The sequence below is a fragment of the Psammomys obesus genome, unplaced genomic scaffold (assembly GCF_907164565.1).
Source record: "Psammomys obesus unplaced genomic scaffold, mPsaObe1.curated_primary_1811, whole genome shotgun sequence".
Classification (NCBI taxonomy): Eukaryota; Metazoa; Chordata; class Mammalia; order Rodentia; family Muridae; genus Psammomys; species Psammomys obesus.
Window position 1 is genome coordinate 20,497,516 of NW_026585797.1, and position 25,353 is coordinate 20,522,868.

Genomic DNA, 25,353 nt, shown 5'->3' on the forward strand with positions numbered 1-25,353 from the left:
GTCTTTGTCTTCTGCAGTTTGAATGCTCTTCTTCAGTTTGTTATCTGCAGGCGAAGCTGTTGAAGGTGTGTGATCAGGGCCTGTACACTGTCTTGTCTAGCTGGTGCTGATGATGCCATTACATAGCAGCTGCTATGGATATGTATGTTCCTTCTCTGTCAAGTGTGTTAAGGTGCTATGTCGTTAACTGACACTCACGATGACCATTGCAGAATGGTGCTGTTACCTTTATCTTAGAGATTCATCTTGTGTGAAAGGCAAGTCTCTCACATCTGTATGTTAAAAATTGTGTATCAAACAGGGAACTGTAATGAGTATAATGCTTGCATTGCCTAAATGTTTTAAGTTTCAGTTGGACCAAGTGGGGGGGGGGAGTAATGATAAATGGTGCTTAATATAATCATCAGAAAGGAGTTCGTATTCTCAACAAACCAGGAGCTCTATTGAGTAATTAAGAGAACTTAAATACATCTAGGGGAAAGTGGGCTGAAGATCACACAGGTGAGCACTAAGTGAAGCAGAAACCTTCTGCCTTCCTCTGTCGCTTAAATTAGTAAGAATTAAACGGCTAGTGGAACTTTTGTTCACTCATGTGGCACAAATTTGTTTTAGGAAGTTTTGGGAGATATGGGGAGAATCCATATTTAAATGCTGATGTATTTCATAGAAGACAATTTGCCGAAGCCCATCTCAAAGTATTTAGTATTTACGGTAAACGTCTGTATCTTTAAACAACCTTTAAGAATTTAGTGAGGGCCAGTGGGAAGGCTCAGCACGTGAGAGCTCCTGCTGCCTGCTAGACCACCTCAGGTCCATCCCTGGTACTCACACAAACACATATGTGCACACACAAAATAGATACAATAAAAGCAATACGTTTGCTTAAATACTCCAAGATGTTTGCTGATACTCCTCTTGAGAAGTATCACATATTTTAAAAAGCCAGTCAGATTTATGAGTGAGGAGCCTGTCTAGAACGGAGTAACACTGGTGTTACACCAGTAACTGCATTATCATCAGACCACCATGCTGCGTACTAGACGCAAGAGATGAGGCCATTTAAATGACTGTTTGTATGGAAGTGGTTCGTATAGCTGCTTCTGTGGGGTGACTAAGGAATTCCTGATGGAACGTGTAAGTGTTATAATTGTCTGTTGGGTTTTACCAAACAGGTCTTATTATAAGGAGCACAGAGTAAGATTACTTTTTTAATAGTCTGTCCTCTGACCAGTCAGAGAATGGCTAGCTCCAGGAATGGCAAGGTGTTGGAGCCTCTATCCTCTGCCTTGCACAGTAAACCAAGTTTCGTGGTCCACCTGCAGAGAGTGAAGACCCTAACAGTTCGCAGTCTCATCTCTGAGAGTTTTTTTCTGCTAATTTAGGGGACAAGAAATGACAAATAGCTATGATTGTAATTTCAGTTCTTTCCATTGATATCTTTTTGCCATTCATACTTTTTCTGTAAAAATAGGAATAGTGAGAAAACTCAAAATATTTCTGTGAAATGAGTGTTTACCTTCTTAAAAATCTGAGTTGTTTTCTGTTGATTTTTTTATAAAGATTTATTTTTTTATTGGCTGATTGTTTGCCTAGTTGTATGTTGTACCACATGCATTCCTGGTTCCTGCAGAAAGCAAAAGAATCCTGATTCTGAATCCCCTGAAGCTGGAGTTAGAGATGGTTATAAACCACTGTGTGGGTGCTGGGACTTGACCCCAGACAGTCATTGGCAGTTATCCATGGCAATGGCAGTGAGCACTTGTAACTACTCAGTTAGCACTCCAGCGCCCATTTCCTGATTCCTAATCCTAACTCTTTATGGTACTATTTGTTAACAAATATCATGATGGTCATGGTGTTTAATTATTAAATGATTGAATTTGCAAGCTTTTCTTGTGGTTTATGCCTTTTTTATACTTTGGAGTATTAATAATATTCATATAGCATGTATTAAGCATCGTTCACTTGCTTTTTCTGTGTGCTGAGAAGCAGTGGCAGCTCTTCAGCATTGTTTACTGGGTAGCTGGTCCTTTCCCTTTCAGCTACGCTGTTACAGCTCAGCTGCTTACATGGAAGGGTGTTTCTGGCAGTCAGTTTCCTTTGGCTTGTGTGCTTTTGTGCCTCGTTGCCACACAGTCTTAATCATCAATACTGGGTTTTGATAGGTGTAGGATGTGTGCCCCCCACTTTTGTTCATTTTTGTTTATTCTTAATTCTTTATTGCCATATAGAATACTAAGTCAGCTTGCTAATTCAATTCTGTGTATTTAGTTTTTTTTTTTTTCTCTCCCTTTTTCCTTTATATTTTTAAATGTTGGAGAACAAACTAGGGCCTTGCAAATGCTCAACCAGTGAGCATTTGAAACCCTACACCTATGAGGTTGTCATTGGAATTATATCTGTTTTATCCAGGTCCATATGGGGAGAATTGCAGCTTTCTCTTCATGATCATGAAATGTCTTTCAGTAAAATTACATAATTTTTAATCAGTTACGGTCTTACAAATCTTACCTAGATACCTTTGCCCTTTCTGCATTGATCTTCTATCTAACAGCTTTATATTTTAGATGTTTTTTTCAATGCAGGGTATATAAATGAATTATTTAAATTTTTAGAAAAAATAATATCCAGTTGCTTAAATTAATCAACTATGTTGCCTGTGATGTTGGTCTATTTTTGAGGTGTATTTCGTTGATAAGTTTATACATGAAATACTCATGCCTTAGACTCCAAAACCTATTAGGTTTTAATATTGCCAGATAGAAAACTAGATGATGTTGGGCAGATCAGTGGGATAGCACAACTTATCTTTCTTAATTCAGAGGATTATCTTAATCATATATTAAGATGTTGGGGAAAATCATGTATAAAGGTGTCTTGGTTAGTGTTTCTACATTGCTACAATGACACACCATGACCAAAAAGCAAGTTGGGAAGGAAAGAGTTTATTCAACTTATGCTTCCACAGCATTCTTCATTATCAGAGGAAGTCAGAGTAGGAACTCAAAACAGGTTAGGGACCTAGAGGCAGGAGCTGATGCAGAGGCCATGGACGGGTGCTACTTACTGGCTTGCTCCTCATGACTTGCTCAGCCTGCTTTCTTTTAGAAACCAGGACCACAGCCCAGGGATGGCTCCACTCACAATGGATTGCGCCCTGCCCCAATGGTCATTAATTGAGAAAAATGCCTTACAGCCATATCTTAAGGAAGCATTTTCTCAATTGAGACTCTTTCCTCTCTGATGACTCTAGCTCCTGTCAAATTGACATAAAACCAGCCAGTACAAAAGGTACAGTGTGAAACTGTTATTGTTCCAAATGCTATCCAGCAGTTTACTTATGTATAAGAAAAATGGGGCTGGAGAAATGATTTGGTGACTATACTTCTATTTGGTTCCCTGGACCCACGTTGAGTAGCTGCTTATGTTTCCAGCACCAGGGAATCCAGTGCAAACTTGCTCTTCTGGCCTTTGTGAGTACCCGCATATGTACACTATTATTATTATTATTATTATTATTATTATTATTATTATTATTATTATTAGATTTTTTTCATCCAGGTCCCGGAAGAGCTGGAGGGATTTGCCAGTTTGCTTCCCTTCATGTTTCCACCTTAGTTGCCTGTTCCTTGGAAGGTCTTCGCATAGGGTACTTGAGTAGCATGTCTGTACTGTCTGTAGTGTTTATCAGCCACGTATATGGCCGATTGATTGACAGTACTACGTTAAATGATGTGACCTCTCCCAGGGAAACCATAGTTGCTCAGGCATTATTTAAAATGGAAAATGTACCGGACACCTCTGTATTTTAGTGTAGAATCCAATTCAATTTTGGAAGCAAAATAAGGAGTGAAACACCACATAGAAAGACTCTGTAAAAAAATATGACATTATTAGCTACTGCTTGCTGGGGACTTAGTCCATGTGTGGCTTTTATTGAGACCTTTGTTGGTTCCTAGAGTCATCTGTGATGATGACATTGAGGCCCAGTCCAGTTGGTCTGTACTTGGCTGAGCTAGCATAAACCACTTGAATGCCGCACCCTACAGGCCTTTGCAGAAGGATCCCACATAGGAACCTTCCCAATCAATTTTCACCTGCTGATACAATTGGATCCATTCTAGAAAAATTCATTTTGGGCAAAAGTCTCTTGAGTTTTTAGCTTTGTTATAAAGCCAAGTGCACAAACAAAACCAATGCTTCATATTAAAAAATAATCATGTTTAAGTAATCTAGTTTCTAAGATAAAAGAAGTTATTGTATCTGCTTTTTCTACTTGATGGGAAATGTATAGGTAGAAAAAGAAAAATTGTGAAATTAAATGAGTGAAAGATAGAATTATCTTTCAATTTTGTGTATTCCTTAGCTGATAATGTCTGCATTTGCAGGTAGGTCCGGGTGTTCTGAGTGACAGGCTGTTTGTAAATTGCCCCACAAAGATCCTAACTTTCAAAATGATTGTTAGCCTTAAAAGAAACAGGTAAACAAGCCTATTAGATCACTGGCAGGTCACTCTTTTCTCAAAGGCTGCCAAAATGAGGTTGGACCAGACAGGGTCACAAGGATGCAGGCGCCCTTCTGTGTCCTGAGGAGATGGCTGCAGCCACATGAAAGGCAAACAGATGTCCGAGGACAAGAAAGCCTGGGAGCTTATTAACACGGACTGTTCCACAGACACACGTTTAAGTGGCTCTGAGTCTAGCAAACTTTGAACTGAATTTCTGTGTTTGGAGTGAGGGTGTGTTGGTGTGCCTTCCCTGGATGAAGCACCGTAAAGAACTGCCATCGAGCCTCTTCATGAGGCAGCGCTCCTCTGCCCTGACAGGCTGCATCAGACCCTGGTGTGGTACCCTACACTCCCTTTTCAGGAAATGGCAGGAGCTCAGCGAGAGGACTTTTCAGACTTGTCCAAGGTGATCATTGTATCTGCAGTTCTATTCTTCAACTCTCAGCTCAAGCAAATGTCCATGACCTTGTTTTCTTTCCAGTCTTCATAAAGTTACCTAAAGCATTATTTCAGTGGACAAAGGGGTTTGTTTTCTATGTAAAGTACACAGGTGGGACAGTTCAAGAATCGATCCGTACTCATCAGGCAGAGCGGAGATGGTAGATGTCCAAGTGCAAGAATGGGAAGTGTGGCCAAAGGTCACAGCCAACCCCCAAGAGCAGTTTGATTGGTAGTCTCCACTGCGTGCTCACCATCCCCCACGTTTCTCTTTGGGGTTGCTGGCCTGCAAGACTTCGCTTCCATTGATTGCCCTGCTTTGACTGAAGCAGAAGTGCTAATGAGTAATGCAGTAGCCTAAGGAAGACAGCAGGGAAACAGTGGATGGATTAGTCATCCTGCCCTGAATGATCAGGGGCTTTTAATATCTGTGCTGTTTCTGAATAATGGGGAGTATTTTCCCCCTATCAAAATAAGAATTTTTATCTGACCAATACCGTGTGCATTCTCAGTTTATTTTAGGACTTTTATCTTCTGGAAAGAACATTAATGTTCACTGTCCTCTATAATTAATACATTTGCCAGAACTTTTGCCAAGTTGAAATGAAATAGTTGCATCTGAAAAACCTCTTGCTAGCTCAGGGATAGTGAGTCACTTTTTGTCCTCTGCTGCGTTTTGGCCTTTGATTGTGGGCTGCCAGCTTCCCCAAGACTTGAACGTTTCCTTTTCTCTGATGCTCACTTTCCATTTCCTGTCCTTGTTGGTTTTGTTTGGATCCTTTTATGCTGACTCACAGATCCATGTCTGTGGTCCTCACACCCACTCTGTGTCTCCTGGTCCTGATCTCCAGGTCCCAGTGGCTCACACAGGCTCTATGCCTCAGTCCTTCTTTTTAGGTTCCAGACTTTGTACTATTATATAACCACAGTTTCTTTTTAGTTGTTTTAGTTTTGTTTTGTGACAAGGTTTCACTATTGTATCCTTGTCTGGCCTGGAACTCACTCTGTAGACCAGGCTTGCTTTAGAATCACAGAGCTCCACCTGCCTCTGCCTCCTGAGTCTGGAATTAAAGGCGTTCACCACCACTGGGCAGTCATTGGTCCTTATTCTGTGGCAGCACAAGTCAGAGTCTTAGCCCTCTCATGATACCTGGTCTTTGCCGGCTTCTTCATCCAGCCCTCATCTATGGGTGCTGCTGACCAGAGTGGCCTCTGCCCCTTTCACCTTTAATACACTTACTGTGCTGAAATTACAGCAAGGTTTTCCTTCAGAATGTGAGCCCAGCTATGCCAGACCTCCTCAGGGCCAAAGGAGAAACAACTCCATCTTCTCTGGCTGTATGGCCTACATGGCTGACTACCTCCTTGCCCTTGACTCACCATTTCCTTTTCCCTGGCTCTGCATGCTCATCTGGATTGTTATAGTTGACTGCCAGGTGATCTTTTTGTCAACAGACATCACTCCTTGCCCTGCCCCCCCCCCAGCTTTTTTGGCTCATAACAGGCACTATAATCTCACCTTTATTCCTTTTGAGCCCATACTTACCTGTACTGGTGTGTGTGGCTTCAGCACTCCATTCTTCTGCTCACTTCTGTCTCCTACATAAATCTTCAAGTCCATCTTAGTACCCTACTAGTGTTTGCCTTCTGTGGCTCTTCACTTGTTCCTAGCACCTGAAAGAGCTGTCTGTTCATCTTAATGAAATAAAAATGGACTGACTTTCCCAGCTAGCTTAAAACCCGTATCCGCTAACTTTTATTTTTACAGCAGTCCCCTTTACCTGAAGAGGATCTATGTTTTACTACTCCATTAGATGCCTGAAACCAAATAGTAGTGAGCCCTCCATATGCTGTCCCCCTTTTACCTTTTCAGTTAAGGGAAGCCGCCTGTTACTTACTTTTAGCAAATCTGAATTGTCAACATCTCCACTCAGGCACTTTGGAACCATTAGCAAGGAAAATAGGCATTACTTGACAGCAGCCACCATGATACTGTGACATTTGACCTAATAACCGAAACAGCTGCTAAGTGATGAACAGGCAAGCGTCATATCCAGTATGGATGTTCTGCACAGAGGGTTCTTGACTCATAGGCTGGGTGGGGCTGGGTGAGAGAGCATCATGCTACTTAAAAGGTCCTCAGTGTCAGACTTTGTCTTTGACTTTCCCCTGTACTGTCCTTGGGCCACAGTTGGCTATAGGTACCTGCAACCACAGATTACCGACATGGTGGCATTAGGCTGTGCGTATTGTCCTTTTTGGGTTAACTAAATCTTGCAGTGTGGTCTCTCTTGTACGCTTTTCTGTCAATTTTCCAGGAATTTCAAGTCTTCTAGGTTTCTTACGCTTATTTTTAGTAAACATACTATTTCCTGTTAACGTAAGCAGATAACTATTGATTACTCAATTGAAAACTTTGATAACTCCTTTTAAGCATCTGTTTTGGAATACTTAAGACTTATGTCATTTTTTTTTTTTTCCCTAGAAGGTCGTTTTTTAAGACAACATTCAGCTTCATGAATCTGAAGAACTTTGACCATTCCAAGTCTTAACGCCACACCACTACTCCAACAAATTTGTGCTTCAACTGGTAACTGACCAGAAGCCTGAAGAATTAAATGCCAACAGCAAACCTTACCTTAACAGCTCTGGTCTATACTGTCCCCATACATTTCTAATATACTGTTTGTTTTATAACCACTTCTAAATACTCTTTCTTCCCCTTCGCTTTCTTTCTTTCTTTTAATTTTTTTTAATTCTTTGGGTTTGTTTGTTTTTGTTTTTGTTTTTGTTTTTTTGTTAAGGGTTTTGTATTTGTTTCCCTTTCCTGCCTGCTTTTTTTATGACTCATTTGCTCAAATGACAGTGAACAAAGCCAGCCCAGGCTGGTAAGGTGCTGTTCACTTGAACAGGTGCTGTTATGTGGAAAGGAAACTCTGTGACTAATTTAGATAGAGATTTTCATTCTTCAAGATTGTTTCCATTGAATTCTTACAGTCAATATTTACAGTTTTCAGATTGCAGTTAAGTATACTGCATGAGATCATATTAATACCAATTAAAAGCATTTCTTACATCTTGAAATTTTTCTAATGTTTGGGCATTTCACTACAGATGGTTTTTATATCGATCCCTTTGACTTTCCAGTCCTGTGACTTTGTACTTGGTAGAGTCAGAGACTCTCCGGACTGGAGAATTACGAAGCTCACTGACCACGCACTGTGTTGAGAGACACGGCCCCACAGTGTAGTACTTCTCAGACATATGCTTTGCCACAGCGCTCCAGAGCAGGAGGAGATGCAGGGAATGTGCCCTTCCCTTTTACCACTAAAAGAGAACCAGGCAGCTTCAAGCCATAGTGCTTGCTTTCTTATCCTTCCCAATCTCAGTATCTCCCGTTGTCTGAACACTTGAGCAGAGCACTTGCTTTGTATGAAACTTCCTGTCTCCATGTAAAACTGACCTTTGTTACCAATGAGGTGTATCACTGAGATAGTTTGATGACTCACAGGTTTGAAGATGCTGGGGAGAAGAGGGTAGGGACAGTGGTGAGGATGTTGTTGGTTGTAAGAAAGCGATACCATGTAAAGCTGACACAGAGACCTGATAGGGCTTATTAACTGTATTGAACATTTTTCTCATTTGCTTTTGACTCTATGTATAGTTATGATGCCAGATTAGATTTATAGCAGCTTCAAGTTGTATTAAATGATATTTTGCTTTATGTAATACTGTTATAAAATAAAAGTTTGTTTATTCTATAAACGTGTCACTTCTCTTTTCATAAACATTAAATAAACTGAAGTGCTATTTTTCCATCAGGAAATCTAGTCTTTTGCAAAACTACTAATATTTAAAAATAATAAAAAAGAATCGCATTTTAAGAGTCGTTAAGTTGTTACTTCTGTCAGCATCAGTTATCTGACATGGTGGAAGTTGTGGAATTCTTTGCACCTGGTTAAATGGTGCTCCTGGTTGGTTTGAATTGGGCAAGATAGATGTGTCTTCTCCCTGTGCGCTTTCAGGGAGTACTTCAGCTGCACCGTTTGTGCCTTGCGGCTGTGCTTCGTGTCCTACTTGATTTTATGTCCGCTGTGTGTGCACGTAGCAGATGGAGCACGCTGCTGAGGGATTGCATCGAAGTGGGATTGAAACGGCTTGCTGGAAGCTTTCACCACAGCATACCACATTATGGGCTTAGTCTTTTAAATATTATATAGAAAAATGGTCAACAGAGTACAATCATCTTGAAATGTGATATAGAATTTCTTTATGTAGTCATTTAAAATGAGCACAGGAAATATAATTTGCAAAACTGTCTTCTTTGAGATCTGTTCCACTAAATTATCTCCCAACTTGTGAAAGGCCTTTCTCACGTTCTCTATAATTGTAAAAACAACTATGGAGGAAGCCTGTCTCCGCTAGCCAAGCCTTGGGGATATTATGAGACCAAATGTGCTTTCCATGACAAAGTTAGTATGTGTGGATCCCATTTAAAAAGTATCGATTGGTCTTCCTCTGGCAGTGATGGAGAAGAATTCTTATGTATGTGTGTCCATAGCAATGGTGGAAAGTGTCTCTACAGCACCCATGGGCAAGGCAGTACAGTCAGTCCATGGGCTCTGTTTTATTCTGCTGAGGCAGCACGAACAGGGATCCCGGAGCAGCCTGGAACATTTTAGAGAAGCAGAGTCCAAAGAACCACTTGGAGCAATATTGCTAATTACCCTTTTCGGGAGCATCAATAAAGACTGTCTTCTTAAACACTTGGTGCTTCTTACTAAAGGCATCCTCAGAATGTCTTCATCTTGTCACTTGGTAAACTCGGCCAAGTGGCAGGGTAAGTAGGAAGGTGGATCAGAGTTTCAGGAGGCAAATTTGGGGTTTTTAAGTAGAACATCTTTACATCCTTGGTCTTCATAGTTGTAAATAAAAATCTTAGTGTGCTTCCTTCTCCGTTCACTTCAGACCGTTCATGCTAGGACCTGCACCGTAACCTACCAACAATAATTCAGGACCTAAAGGAGGGGAGTTTGTTGTGTCTTACTGGCTCATAGGTTCCAGTCCATCACAGTTTGGGAGGCACAGGGAGCAGGTGGCAGAATCATCTAACACACAAAATAGGAAGCAGAACATGCAGGGCAGGGGCCATAAACAGGTATAACTTTCAAAGCCCCACCTATACTGTTCCACTTCTGCCAACCAGGGCCTGCCTCCTAAAGGCTCTACCCATAGCCTCAAGATAAAATTGGGGGCCGAGTGCTGAACACAGGAACTGTGGGGGATATTGGAAATTCAAGCACAGTCTTTCAGAGCATGCTTTGAAAGGTTCACTCTGAAGTGTGTTTAACGTTTCCAATTTCTGACATGTAAATTCTGACTTCTGAGATACACTTTTGCCAGAAAGCTTAGGATTTCAAGAAAAATTTGTTGTCGACTATCCCATTGCTACCAGAAAGCACTGAAATCCTTAGATTAGTTACTACCTATGGCTAAGAGATTGCGAATACTGTCTTGGAGGACATGAATTGTACACCTCCATAGCTACCAGCTAGATGCGAGATGTGGAGTGGCCATTTTGGGAAGTCTTTGAAGGACCATCTTGGGCAACACCAAACTACCAAGTTACCAATGCAGCCTTAAAGCTGGGTGTGGTGATATTTACCCGCAGTCCTGGCACTTCATGGGACTGAGGCAGAAAGATGATGAGTTCAAAGCCATCCTCTGTGATTTCTAGACCACATACATAAAGAGAGCTTGCCTCCCCCCCCCCAACACACACAGAAAAAGCTTTCGTAGCTCTATAACAATTTGTAGTTATTTCCATTGACTACTAAGAGCCATGTGAAGGTCTTTGTAAAGTGCCCGTTGTAGTGTTCTATTGAAGGAGTGGAGCTAGAAACATTTAAACCTCTGCTGGATAAATCTCTTAGATAGTAGAAGGTAGCGTGAGCGACAAGATTGGGGGTGGGGAACAGGTGATTAGGAGCTGCTGTGGTGAAAAGTTCAGGGTTGTGGGAACAGATGTGGCTCCCTGGGGAGAGGGTGGGCTGGGATTGACTAGAGTGCCGGAAGGAGGCTGTGGCCTGGGCTAGAAGCTAGTGGAGGCATTGATGACCCAATGAGGTCTAACCTGACAGTTGTGCATTCGAAGAGCAAAGGTGGGACTCTGCAGCTGCTGACTGGCCTTGACAGCAGATTTGGTAAAGTTCTTAGTGGGGTCTTCACTGAGTCGTTAATGACACCCTTGAGACTTTCCTTGACACACGGCTAACATGAATGTCCTTAGAAAAACACATGCATCCAGTTTTGTCAATTCTTTGCTCTTGCTGTGTTCAGCAACACAAAGCCATTCTTTAATAATGTGTTTTATGCTTACTGTACAAAACACGCATGTTCCAAGCTCATCTGTTAGCATGGCAGTCAGGCCTCCACCAGAGCCCAAGCTCAGACTTCTGAAGTTCCTGTTTCTGGGGAAGAGGGAGGACACCGATGCTCAGCCATGGGACTCTGCCATGTCCTTTCACACTGCCTTCCACTACAGGGGCTAAAAGGAGATCCTTCCCAGAACAGAAAGAATTGTGTTATTTCTTCCATATGGCATGAACACTTAGAAATTACCCAACTCTTGGAGGCCCAGCGCACATTCTCCATAGAATTGAGTGCTGTTAAAGTGGAGAAAATAGTGCTTTCAGTTGAACTGAGAGCCAACAGAAAGCTCACTGGAAGACTGAAGAATTCCAGGGTTCGGCTGAAAGGAGAAAGCAGGAAATACCAGGATGCAGTGAGACATTCTGGCTTTTGATCAAGACATTCTGGCTTTTGATCATTACAGTCTTGGATGACTGTCACTACCAAAATTGGTGAGAAAAAAAAGACCACACTGGCTGTTTCATAAAACCACTCAAAGAACCATGGAATCATGTGCAAAGGTTGGAATTTAGCTAGACTTGGGGAGTGCTGAACGTTTTGTTGCCATTAACTAGAAAAATAGGGAGAGCTCAGTAAGCATAATTATCTGCCAGCATGAATTAAATGGTCCTTTTTCTGTTATGTTCTTTAGAGCCAACGAAATGGTAACAGTTCTGCTAGTGAATCGTTGACTTTCTATTTAGAAACAGTTCCTAGTGTTTGGGTTTTACTAAAAAACAAACAAACAAAAAACCTTGAATTATTCTGGGGGATTGATGCACATTTGGCTTCCTTCCGCAGGTATCACCTTATTGATATCGCCATCGTGCGGAGAGCCATGTTGGTGAGCGACCAATATGCTGAGATTTCACTTGTTGGCTGCAGCCTGCCACAGAGACGGCTTAAGAAAGCAGTTGGGAGAAGGAGAGACACAAAGTCGGGCCTTGAGTGCTGTCTGAAAGTCCCATATTTCAGACTGGCTAGAGGGCCAAATGGAAGGACTCTTGTAAAGGGAGAGCATCTGAAGGGCTCCCCTCAAGGCATCCACCATCTTCTGCTCTTTGTTTGATTTCTCTCAGGGTTTCCTTACTCTTAAAGGGAAAATTATAGAGTGATATGATGAGATCTAGGAATTTTATTTTAAAAATAGTCCCTCTAAAGTAAATAAGCAGTCACAATAAAGGATGCTCATGCTGCGCCCGATGCATTGAGCATATTACAGAAAAGCTTAAGGTCCTGGTACTTTCTGAGGGAGTGCCATTAGTGCTGGATCACACACAAGTCCTCTGATAGCAGCTGACGCATTCACTGTTCTTTCTCCTTTCCCTGGGGTTCTGTCCACCATTGCTCCACAACCTTTAGAAATTCATGGTGCTTTGTCCGCTGAGTGATCCCAATGCTCACCTTTGTCTCATTCTTCTATGTAGGGAAGAACCATACTTGTTCTGGCGAGTGGAAATCTGGGTTGATTCTTCATCAACTGAAAGGGAAAACATTGGTTAATCCAGAGGCAACAGTGCCTTGAACCTCTTGTACTATTTGAAGCTACTGGCCAGTATTTGGGACTGGCTACCCTGTGGGTTACAGAAGACCATGTCCCTGTTGCAGGATCTCTCCTCTTCAGCTTCCTTAAAAATATTACCTTATTCTCTGTGTGTCTGTCTGTCGGTCTCTGGCTCTCTCTCTCTCTCTCTCTCTCTCTCTCTCTCTCTCTTTGTGTAACCATGAATATGGTATGATATATGTTGAGTCAGAGGGCAGCTTGGATGAGTCTGTTCTCACCTTCAACCATTTGGGTCCCAAGGACCGATCTCAGGTCATCAGGCTTGGTGGCAAGAACCTTTACACACTGACCCCTCTCTCTGGCCCTCCTCAGTCACTTCTGAAGAACGTCCCCAGTTAGGATGGATGGCCACTGTATTAAAGATCATAAACATGCAAGTATCTTATTTAGCAGACATTTGGATTTTCATATTCAGTAAACCTCCATCAGTCATGGGTGTCGGCAGGAATTGGGGATACAGGAATTAGAAAAACAAGGTTTCTGTCCTTTCCCCTTTCCCAAAAGACACTTGGAACGATGTCATCCTTAGACAAGTCGCCTCCTCTGTTTTACCATTGGACATTAAGCTTTTAGCATCTTGTCCTGGCAATTCTTTCAACTTCTCAGAGACTATGACTTCCTTAATGTCTTAAAAACATTACATTAGCTAAAACGGCTCTGCTAAAATAATAAAAATCTTAGTGGTTCCCTACTTAACTCTTATTTAGTAAAGCTAGTGGCATTCCCTGATCCTCAGTTTTCTCTCTCTAGCATCCACACAGCCCCCCCCCCCCCCCCCCCACTGCCATCACTGGCCCACTCCCACCTGCTTCCCTTCATCCAGCCTTTCCACTGCTCATGTGTCTTCAGCTAGGATGTCTGTCAGTAACCAAATTCGGTTTTAACTTTTGAGATCTCTATTAAGGTCTAAATATACATCCTGTAGATGCCCCTGGTACCTCACCACCACCACCACCAAACAAAACCAAAACAAACAACACTTGTTCCTGACAGCCACCCACATTGATGCCTAATGCCATGCTTATGGAACTGACCTTGACAATATTCTTGGTACTCACATCAAGCTACGCCATCAACCCACTGTCTTGCACCTGAAAAACATTTCTTACCTGGCTCAGATCCTGCCAAGACCCCACATTATCACCCTTAGGGAATGCTCTATATTCTTAGGTGAGAACATGCCCCAGGATACTCACCCACAATACTATTTAATAGTCAATATTTGCTCAGCAGTTAAGTACCAGATACACTGTGAAGTTTGCATGTGTTCACTTGTCTAATTCTTGTGGTGACATAAATTGGTCACTTCTTGGTTTGTGGGAGAAAGACCGTGATGAAAAAGTGTTCCCCAAGATTATAGAAATGAATGGATTCAGGGTTTGGTACCGGGCTGCCTGACCTTAAGAGTCCACACTTTCAGCCACTGGCTTATACTGCTTTTCCACATAGATTAGGTCCTATTTCAAAGATAGTCTTTGAGATGACGTCTCACACAGCTTATAAACTCATTGAAATAGGAGTGATTTCTTCTCCAACTGCATAAGAAGTGTGTTAAAGGAGGGACTACAGTATACATCACAGAGCTGAAAGTGGGAGCCTGCATAAGAGACAGAAGGGAGGGAGCTGAAAGAACGGACAGAGGATGAGGGAAGAATTGCTGAGTGAGTTGTAGTTTAGTCCCAGCCAGGGACTAAACTCTCCACCACAGGCCCTCTGCAGAGAAAAGAACTGGTGTCATTTACCTCTCTCCAGAAAGAGCTTGCAATTGTGCTATCATTTTAATCCCTCGAGTCTACTAAGGAGGCTATGTAGAGAGAAATCAAGCAGGTGGCTTTCAAAACATCCAAGTTTCTTATGGAAAATTCTGGAAGCAATAAGGATTTTCTCTGTTGGGCCATGACTGAAGATTCTCCCCAGTTAGCCGGGCATAGTGGCATGTACCTTTATTCCCAGGATACAGGGAGGCAGAGTCAGGCAGAGCTCTGTGCGTTCAAGGCCAGCTTGGTCTACAGTACAGAGCAAGTCCAAGACAGCCAAGGCAACACAGAAACCCTGTCTTGAAAAAAAGAAAGAGAGAGTGAGAGAGGGAGGGAGGGAGGAAGGAAGGAAGGAAGGAAGGAAGGAAGGAAGGAAGGAAGGAAGGAAGGAAGGAAGAAAATATAATAATCCCCCTGGCTCGGAATAGATGTTTATGTCGAAGAATTGCTATCATTGGGAATAATCTATATTTCTTTTATATTAAAAGATCAGTTGACACAAAGCTTCTGTAAACATTCTTCCCTTATTTAGAGATTTACCACAGCTGCCTTTTGACTTGGTAGTAAATTTATTTGCCTGGTCCCAAAAAGCCGAGCCATGACATGCTTGATTGTGTGTAGGTAAGAAGGCTAGCTTTGGAGCCAGGCAGTTGCGGCTCATCTCTATTGCTATCCAGGCGAGTCACCTGGGGTAGCGTCATTATTCTAAGACAGTTTTGATGATATCTATAATGACACAAAGGCTGATATCTTGGGACTTGTAAGCCAGCGGTCCCGATAGTAGTTTGCCTTTTGTTCAGAATGGGGATTGTTTGGAACACATCTGTAGCAGCTAATTCCTGTAGCTGAGCCCTGCTATTATCATTCCCGTTTCACAGATGAGGAAGCTGAAGCTCTTGAAGACTGAGTAGAGGCAACTTATTCCAGACTCAAGTGCTAATTGGTTTGGCTCCATCGTCAGGGGACTTAACAACTTCACTCTGCTAACTCAAGTCACTTTACTCTTCCCAAAGAACTAAAACACATGCATGAGGTTGGGTGAAAGAGGGTTCAGCCACACTCTTTAAAAAAAAAAAAAAAAAAACATCGTTTGCTCTATAATGTACAGGTTGCTGAAGGCCACACCCTTATCAGTTGTTGGCTTCACTTACTTTATATCTAACTAAACATTTGGACATTCAGCAGATACACTGTAACGAAGGGACTGCTTTTGATACTGTTGGGTATTTTTAGAGTCTGATTTGTTCTTGATTGTGGTGATGATTATTTGGAAGATGGGTGATGCCAGAGGTAGAGGTTCTGGAGTATTGGAGAGAAACAAAAATCACAACGTGCATCTTAGGATATGTAAAATATCCATGGCAGTGGGTGACAGAGGATTTGGTTGTTTCTGGAGAATTTTGAGACTCAGCCCTCCACCCCAAGAGCTGTTCCTCGAAGCGACTGACAGACAAGATAGGGTATGCAGGAAGTTAGAGAATTTTCCTTCTTCCTTTGTGAGAAAATTGATGTTCCCTACATGCTAATTAAGTTTCCACGCACCATTACCTCTAGGGTTGGAAGAGTCGGGATAAATGTTGAAGGACAGCCCCCACTCACTTCCCATCATATCCTGAAGTCCTGCCTTTGTCCAACAGTCTAGGAAACACACAAGCTGCTTTCTGTTCTAGAATGTAGGACTCCAGTGTTCTGTGAGCACACCAGTCAGCCTCTTTATAGAAACAAAACGGGAATGATTACGTTTGTAGCTCTGGGTAGAAGGCTGACTATATGACTTTATCCATACATTTACAATTTTGAAGTGGACGCTGCTAAACAGACATGCAAAGTGGTGATGTTTTAATCTGGGGCCAAAGAATATAATTTACCCTTTAACTGGAGAGGGGGTAATCCTGCACAACCTCGGGGAAGGGACCGTAGAAAGGACTACGGCTCTTAAGCAACAAGTCGTGGATGAACTTTTGTCATGTTCAGTGCCTGATACACAGATGTGTTCCACTATCACAAATGCTGCTTCTACAGCCTCTGTCCTGCCTCCTTCCCTGCCTTGCCTGTGGCCTGGACATGCTTTACTGAGAGCCAGCAGAAGAAGTTGACAATGGAGAAGGTGGCAGAGTCCATCACTGGGAGTGTCCCTTAGGTGTTTAGAGGAGAGGAACAGGTCTCGGCTTTGACATTAAAGTGAAAGATCAGGGTCCAGCCTTAACTTGTCCTGAGACCAAGATTAGAAACACACAGATTAATATATCCAATGTTAGATTATTTTTTCAATGCAATTTTTTTTTCGTTTTAAATGTAAGGGAAGGGTACAGAACCTTACATTTAGATTTCTTGAGCCCAGAAATCTATAGGGAAAGTTTGTCCCAGTGCCTGGGAAAGCCATAATACCTAACAGTGCTGTAATTTACTTGCCACCAAAACACTGAAATTGCACCCCCATTGTGAGGGTCTAGGACCAGATGGGCGTTTAAGAACAGAACTGGAAAGGATAGGAGCTCCACAAGGACCAAAGATATCTGGGCACAGGGTCTTTTCTGAGACTGACATGCAACCAAGGACCATGTATGAATGTAACCCAGAACCTCTGCTCAGATGTAGCCTGTGGTAGCTCAGTAACCAATTGGTTTCCCATAGTGAGGGGAAGAAGGACTATTTCTAACAGGAACTCAATGGCTGGCTCTTTGGCCTCCCCACCCCCCAAGGGAGGAGCAGTCCTGTTAGGCCACAGAGGAGAGCTTTGCAGCCAGTCCTGAAGATACCTGATAAAACAGGATCAGATGAATGGGGAGGAGGTCCCCCCTATCAGTAGACTTGGCAAGGGGCAGGGTGGAGATGAGGGAGGGAGGGAGGGACTGGGAGGGAATGAGGGATCGGGACACAGCTGGGATACAGAGTTAATAAAATGTAACTGATAAGAAAAAAAATAAAATACAAAAAAAAAAAAAGAACAGAACTGCATTCTCTTGAATAGATCAATCAATCATGAGAGTGTGTTATCTAAAAATAATAATTTGAATCTGTCTTTTAGGTGAAGCCCTGTTACTGTGTGCTGCCTCAGGACCTCACTCGTGGGGCCATTTGAGCTTGGACGCCCTAGTCTTCAGAACTATAAGAAATAAGTTTCATTTTTAAAAACACTCAGTGTGTGTGGTGTTCACTTGAGGCAGAAAACTACCTCAAGTAGATTCACAAATGTGCGTCAGATGACTGACAACCTGTCACCATGGAGACGTAAGATGTGAGCTTGGAGCAAGTGTTGGCGATGTTGAAAGGACTGCACCCACGGACTGGCACTCACGGTGGGAGGCTTCCAGTGCGACTGCCCCTGCGTTCGGTCTTAGGTTGCAAAGCGGGAAAGCTTTGAGGGGGAAGGAACAGATCTGTGGCCTGAGAAAACCCTGAGTTAGGACAAGTTCCTATACCATTTGGAGGGGGAAAGGGAGAAGGAAGGGGGAAGACGGGTTAGTTGTTCTTTTCCCTCCACTCATATCTTCAGCAGCACCTCCCAGTCTGCTGTTGAGCTGCAAATGTAGTGATATAGTACACACACACACACACACACACACACACACACACACACGTGTAGTTCTGGTGACTTGCTCTCCAGAAGCTTACCTAGGTAGGCATCTGCGTGTGTGTGTGTGTGTGTGTGTGTGTGTGTGTGTGTGTGTGTGTGTGTAATTATTGTGCCTTGATCTCCAGACAGCTTGCCTAGGCAGGCACGTACTTGGGACAGATGGAGCTCACCATGCAGCACCCACAGAGCTATGTACACATTGGGCAGCTCTGAGCTCAGCAGTGTGGTCAATAGCACTTGTCCTGGCTTGTTTGTATGTCAACTTGACACAAGCTAGAGTCGTCTGAGAGGAGGGAACCTCAACTGAGGAAGTGCTTCCAGAAGATTGGACTGTAGGCAAGCCTGTAGGGCAGCGGTTCTCAAACTGTGGGTCGAGACCCCTTTGGGGGTCAACCAACCCTCTCACAGGGGTTGCAGATCAGATATCCTGCACATCAGATACTTACACTATGATTCATAATAGCAGAGAAATTGCCGTTATGAAGTAGCTGCTGTAGGGAATTTTCTTAACCAGTGCTTGATGGAGGAGGGCCCAGCCCACTGTGGGTAGTGTCACCCCTGGGCTGGTGGTTCTGGGATCAATCCTTACTTAGAAAGACAAATGGGATGGACATTGGAAGTAGGAGAAAACAAGAAACAAGACAGGAGCCTACTACAGAGGGCCTCTGAAAGACTCTACCTAGCAGGGTATCAACGCAGATGCTGAGACTCATAACCAAATCTTGGGCAGAGTGCAGGGAGATAGAAAGACTGGAGGGGACAAGAGCTCCTCAAGGATCAAATATATCAGGGCACAGGGGTCTTTTATGAGACTGATTCTCCAACCAAGGACCATGCATAGATATAACCTAGAACCCCTACTCAAATGGAGCCCATGGTAGCTCAGTATTCAAGTGGGTTCCCTAGTAAGGGGAACAGGGACTGTTTCTGACATGAACTCAGTGGCTGGCTCTTTGACCTCCCCACCCCCGAGGGAGGAGCAGCCTTGCTAGACCACAGAGGAGGACATTGCAGCCAGTCCTGAAGAGACCTGATAAACTAACGTCAGATGGAAGGGGAGGAAGACCTCCCTATCAGTGGATTTAGAGAGGGGCAGGGAGGAGATGAGGGAGGGAGGGTGGAATTGGGAGGGAATGAGGAAGGGGGCTACAACTGGGATACAAGTCCTTGGCTGACACCTACTCTTCTACTTCCCAGTTAGAATGGAAACCCGGGGCTTCTGTGCCTGGCAGTGGTCACTGTAGCAAGTGTGAGGGGCCTTCTACATGGAAATGTTTGTATCCCCATGCAGTGAGCCAGTGAGCATGACTGGAGGAATACCGATGTGAGGGTTTGAGAGTCCTGATTTTCGGTTCCTTCTTTGCTTTGGAATTTTTCTGAGGTTTGGGAATTTTTTTTAAATTTTTTTTTCTTCACAACTTATTCATTAGATATCCTGATGAAGCCCCTTCCCTTAATTCCCCCAGTCCCATCCTCCCTCCTTCTTCCCCCCCATCCCCTTCCCCTAGTCCACTGAAAGGGAGAATTCTCCACTATTGCCATCTGCCCGGAGCTTGTTAAGTCTCATCAGAACTGCCTGAACCCTCTTTCTCCGTGGCCTGGCAAGGCTGCATCATCAGGAGCGAGCGATCAGAGAGCAGTCAACTGAGTGTAGCATTTCAGGAAGACTGATCTTGGGGACGGGGAATGTGTTTGGTTTAATAAAGAAAGGGATTTCCTGCATGGGTCCCTTAATCACCCTGCATGAGAGCTGGTCATAAAAATGAGACACAAAAATGCAAGGCTATACCAGTAGTTCTCAACCTGCGGGTAGTGACCCCCTTTGGGGTCAGCCTGCCCTCTCACAGGGGTCACCAAGGACTATCAGAAAGCACAGATGTTTACATTATGACTCTTAACGGTAGCAGAACTACAGTTATGCAGTAGCAGTGAAAATTATTCTATGATTGGGATAACCGCAACACGAGGGACCGTATTAAAGGATCGTAGTGTCAGGACTGAGAACAGCACCATTCTGTAAGGTAGTCTCTGTCCTCTAGGAGGTCCCTGTGTCTACGTCTCATCTCTGAGTGTCGCTAGCTGTTCTGCTGTGGGCAGCTGTTGTCTGTGATTACTTAATGGCTTGCAGGAAGGAAGGCATTGCTTGAACTTGGCAAGGTTTTGTAGACGAGCAGGGACTTTCCATTCGCTTTGTCTTAGGACAGGGTCTCATGCTGTAGCAAGCGTCCTGCCTCTGCTCCCTGAGTGTCAGAACTGCAGCTGTGCGCAGCCAAGGCCAGCTTTCATGTTTGTTTGTTCAGTAGTTTAATATGAAACCACCCAAATTAAGAATCGGGTTGAATTCTAGCGTTATTACTAAAATAAGCATTAACCTTCATAGCATCTAATATTTACTTAGAACCAAATCGACATGTCACCTCTCAAAACACAGCCCAGCTCCTTTAATTTCTATTCTACCGGAGCAAAGAATCTTAACCCAGGACTCTAATGTCCATTGCCGATCACCTTAAGCACTGAGTGTATTTTGTCTTTTTTTTTTTTTTTTTTTTTTTTCAACAATACCATGGTTTTATGGGAAGTTTCTGCTGCGGTCCAGTATCCAGTATTGTGCATTGTCTAAACACCGACAGTGCAACACTTGGAAGTTTCATGGGTGAAAAACGTACATATCATGCATATGTACATGATCATTGGTATACACACGTGTACAGAGCCATGCACGGGGCGGGGGGGGGTGTACTATGACACTGTCTTGACCTGCTCTGTGTCTCATTTCCTGTTTGATACATTCATGAGGTTTTGAAATTTTGTCTTGTCAAAGAAGCTGCAGAGATACGATCTGTGGGTTGTACAATGGAGTTTCCAACTGGGACATCTAATCTAAATTCTTTAACTTCTCCCACTGACCCAGTTGTCTTTACGAGGGCTATGACACACACACACACATACACCACACACACACACACACACACACGCTGGTCCATAGGGGATACATACAGAGCGCCAACAGTGTAATACTTGTGAATCTGTTGCCTTAGGAGATAAAACAAGCAACCCTATGTCCAATTTGCTGACTCAAGGCTGACTGCGTACAAGGAACAACAGAGAAAGAGTCCCTATAGCATGCAGACAGACCCTGCCTCCCTCACAACGTAGAGCTGAAAGTACCAAACTTTGCCTGATCCATCAAGGATCTTAAGGGGAGACTGGGGACAAATAGCCGTCCATCGAAAGGCTGTATTTCTCCAGCTTCCCAGAGCACCTGAAGACTTTGGTGTGTTTCAAGGACTAACCCTTCTTTGTGGGGCTTCCCACTTACCCTCCATCAGTTTGATCCTGAAGTAGGCAATCAGGAGGAAAAGCAGCAAAGACACAGGCAGGAAGATCCCCAGGATTAGGAATGGGCCGGGGAGTTCCTGCAAGAAGATCGAAAGCACTGAGCTCATGGCCCCACACAGCCGGGCTGGTGCAGGATCCTCGCTCAGTGCAGGCCACTCGCTCCTGGCCTGTGGTAGTGCTTTCCTGGTGTGCTGGCCTTTGCCCTGCCCTTCTCCATGAAACCTGTTGTGGACTTTGCTCTAGCTTATTAGTGGGGTGAATTCTGGAGCAACCTGTGGTCAGGTTACTCTGTAACCCAGCTACAGGGTGTAGGAGAACGGAAGAGGAAATCTCCCAAACTATCCTGGAGATGAGTATTTGTCTGGCAGGAGTTGGGATGATCCTGATAAACTGAGATTAAGTGTCTGACTTCAAGCAAACCTGCCTCTTACTGTGTGTTCTTCGTCATATAGTCCCAGACCCAGAAAGAACTTTTACTCTACTTTCCAAGTTTCAGAGCTAAAAATGACTTTAATGGTCTCATACTAATGTGCACAGTTAATGTAGCAGATACTGAGAAACAAACAAACAAACAAACAAACCAACAAAACAACATACTTGCCACATGTGAAAACTGCCTGGTTGGTCCCGCTCTGAGTATTTCTCTGGAAGTTGCGTTTATTTATTTATTTAGAATAATTTAATTCTACTAGAGCCTAACCTTTGGTCTGCAAGTCGGGTAAAGAAAGCAAAGGTCACGGCCCCGCCTCTTCCAGTCTAGGACGACACAGATAACAGCCACAAACGTGTGGCAACATGGATGTCAGCAGGGCCTCTTCCTGGCCGCTGTAGGTCACAGTCAGGCCTGCTGTCCGCTCACACTTGCCTTGGGCCTGAATGCAGGATGTTATGACAAGTCAGGACTTCTGGGGTAAGAAAGGGCAATAAACTGGCAAATGTCAAGGTTCACACTGATCTGTTGACTACCTTTGATCTGCCTTGTATCAGTTTAGTGGCAAATTTCCAAAGACGCCGGACTGCTAAGGCCAATTAAAAGACTCATTTCTTTATTCAGAAGATCTCTAGAGACCTGGGAAAAGTCTGAGGGAGATTGGCAGCCACGTTCGGGGCTTTATTCCTGGCGTGTATTCTCTCTGTCCCTCCCTACAGGCTGCTGCTGGCTGGCAGCATCATGGATTTCACTGTAAAGGAGTGCTGTCAGCAACCCCTCCATTCTCCTGGGACCTAGTGTGGCCATGCAGTCAGTCTCAGCTGTGAACTCACTTAAAAACTCAACTGGAGAGGTTGAGTGTGGGCTTTCTGTTGAGACGGCTCTTTGGTGCTCTTTAGGCTGAGCCAGGATGCTAATTCATAAAGTGTCACTCTTCAAGGGACCTGCATGAGCTGGAGACATACAGGTTTGAAGTTAGGTGGCTGCCAGGATGGCTGTTCTATGTTGCTCCATTCAGCAAGACTTACCTGAATGCCTAGACTTAGCTGAGCGTGGAGAAGAGGCAGGCGTGAATAACAACACTGTCAGCTGCAAGTCCATGTAGAAGCAAAGCTCTGGGGTGGGACCGACTAAATCCCACAGGGGACTGAGCTGAGTTTCTGAAAAAGATAACATTGTCTAGACCCTGGATAGCCGAAGCACTCAAGCCAGAAGCCTGTCAGGTTTGCAGAAGGCAAAGAGTTGACAGCGGCAGTAAGACAGAGCATGTTAGCCATTGAATCTGGGGGAAGAAGTCTCGAGCTTACAGACTCTTGACAGCCCTGCTCAGGACAGTGCTATCGGACAAAGGAGATCCACCAAAGGTCTTTGGCAGTAGACTTGCACGGGTTTAGGCAGTATTTGACAACCCTTTAAGGAACAGATGGAGAGATGACAATGGCTTAGCAAGTCTCAGTGTGGACTCAACATGCAATGGATATGAGCCAGAAGACCACAGAGGGGAAGGGAGGGAGAGAGACAGGGAGATACGAACAGTCCTCAGTGAAAAACTGAGCGGCTAGAGGTAGATTTCACCAGGACTTCTGATAGTCACAGTATCTACTTTACGTCTGACTGAACACAAACATTTCGTGTTTATGATCTCTTTTAATTTTCATGATAAATATATAAAGAAGAACTTCACTTTACAGCTAAAGAAACAAGGGCAAAGGCTTGCCCATGATACATCCTTGGTAAACTCCAAAGCTAGGGTTTCCATCAGAGAACGTGGTCTCATTGATAATGTTGTGTGTGGCTCCTGAGATGGTGGTGGCCAGGAGATAGCACTGGTATAATCTTAGACCCAGGCCCAGGCAAGGCGGCAGGTTTGGGTGGGGAAGAGACAGAATCATGTGGGTGTTACAGTCTAAGTGGTGAAGAGTCAGCTGGCCAGTGGGGACCAGGTAGAAATGTGGGGTTCAAGACAGAGGACCAGACTCAAAATTAGCCACCATAATCCTTGACATGGAGGACTGACTTATACTATACTTATAATATATATAAGTATCTTATAGCGTATACCTAGTGTATAGTATATTATAGCCATAATGTACTATAACTATAAACTGTATAACTAGAAAACTGTTAACATAACTAGAAAAATCCACAATGGTGTACATAGATGAGCACATCGCATGGGGCATGAAACTGTCCTGTTGACGTCTTGGTGACAAATGCTTCCTCTGCTGACTTACATGATACATGGCACAAACAATTTCCGGACTTTGATATTTAGGATGAAATCCCTGACTACTGCCGTGCCGCCTCCTACAATGGACCGTTAGTGGCACCTGGCCAAGAGTCTCCGTAGGTATCCCCGACCTATGGAAGTCACCGGTCACCTGATTTGGATTCTCCCTGAGTTTCAGCCATGAAGGGTGACTCGAGAGAGCAGTGACACGCTGGACAGCAAGGACAGTTCTCAAGTTCATCAGCAGAAGGTGCCAGAGCTCCACGGACTGTTTTCTAGACCATCCGGTTATGTGCGGCTACATAGCCAATTCCAAAAGCAGGGGCAGAAACAAAGCTAACAAACCAGCGATGCCGCTTGGTTTCATTAGGTGGGTGCTAGTTTGCCGAAGTGGAAATTCTCTCACAGTGTTTGTTAAGTCTGTTCGTACGGGCAGGAGAGCCTGTGTTCCTTCCTCAGGCTCTTGGCCCTCTGAACTTTGCTTATTAGCCTGTGCCAATTAGAGTCCTATCACTTGATAGCACCGCCACAGTACGCACAAAATGAAGAACTCCGAAATGAGGAAGCGTGTTAGGTCACAAGTAATAGAATTATCTCTGCCTTTTGGACTTGGAAGAAAAGGCCCACAGGCCCTTGTCATTCACATTTGAAGGTGACAAATGTTTATGCTGGGTTTCGCATGGGCTTCGGAGCACTGGTTGGGGCACTGTGAACATTTAAAGGCAAGACAAAGTCCCGTCCACGATGCCCATTGCAGCAGACTGACAGTGAGCAGCCGAAGACGGCTCAGTGGTCACGTGGTCTCAAGTGCTAACCCAGGCCCTGCATGTGTGTGGTAACTTGTGTATTCTTATCAGAGTGCTTTTGAAGTAGAAACTGTATTTTTCACGTGTGTGCGTACCTGAGGAGAAGGGATACCTGTGTGCATGATCGTGTGTATCAATGTGTGTGGAGGCCAGAGAGGAACCCTGGTGTTGTTCATTACACACTACCCACTTCAGTTTCTCTATCATTTATCAATCAATCTATCAATCAACCTATCTATCAATCAACCTATCTATCTATCTATCTATCTATCTATCTATCTATCTATCTATCTA

General features: G+C 43.8%; 2 protein-coding genes across 9 annotated transcripts in view; one reads left to right on the top strand and one right to left on the bottom strand.

Moving 5' to 3' along the window:
- Epb41l2 (erythrocyte membrane protein band 4.1 like 2) overlaps positions 1-7,685 on the top strand; it is a 154,174-nt gene extending 146,489 nt beyond the window's left edge. For all 8 annotated transcript variants that reach the window (XM_055599308.1, XM_055599309.1, XM_055599310.1 and 5 more), the window contains one exon: positions 7,431-7,685. The gene's annotated coding sequence lies outside the window, so the exon portion shown is untranslated. The remainder of the gene's footprint in view (positions 1-7,430) is intronic.
- Positions 7,686-9,192: 1,507 nt separating this feature from the next.
- Smlr1 (small leucine rich protein 1) lies at positions 9,193-21,795 on the bottom strand. Its single transcript, XM_055599316.1, has 3 exons — positions 21,574-21,795; positions 12,761-12,836; positions 9,193-11,415 (listed from the first exon to the last, which is right to left on the bottom strand). The coding sequence occupies exons 1-3, from the start codon at positions 21,698-21,700 to the stop codon at positions 11,181-11,183; spliced, it is 438 nt and encodes a 145-aa protein (XP_055455291.1). The 5' UTR covers positions 21,701-21,795; the 3' UTR covers positions 9,193-11,180.
- Positions 21,796-25,353: the final 3,558 nt, after the last annotated feature.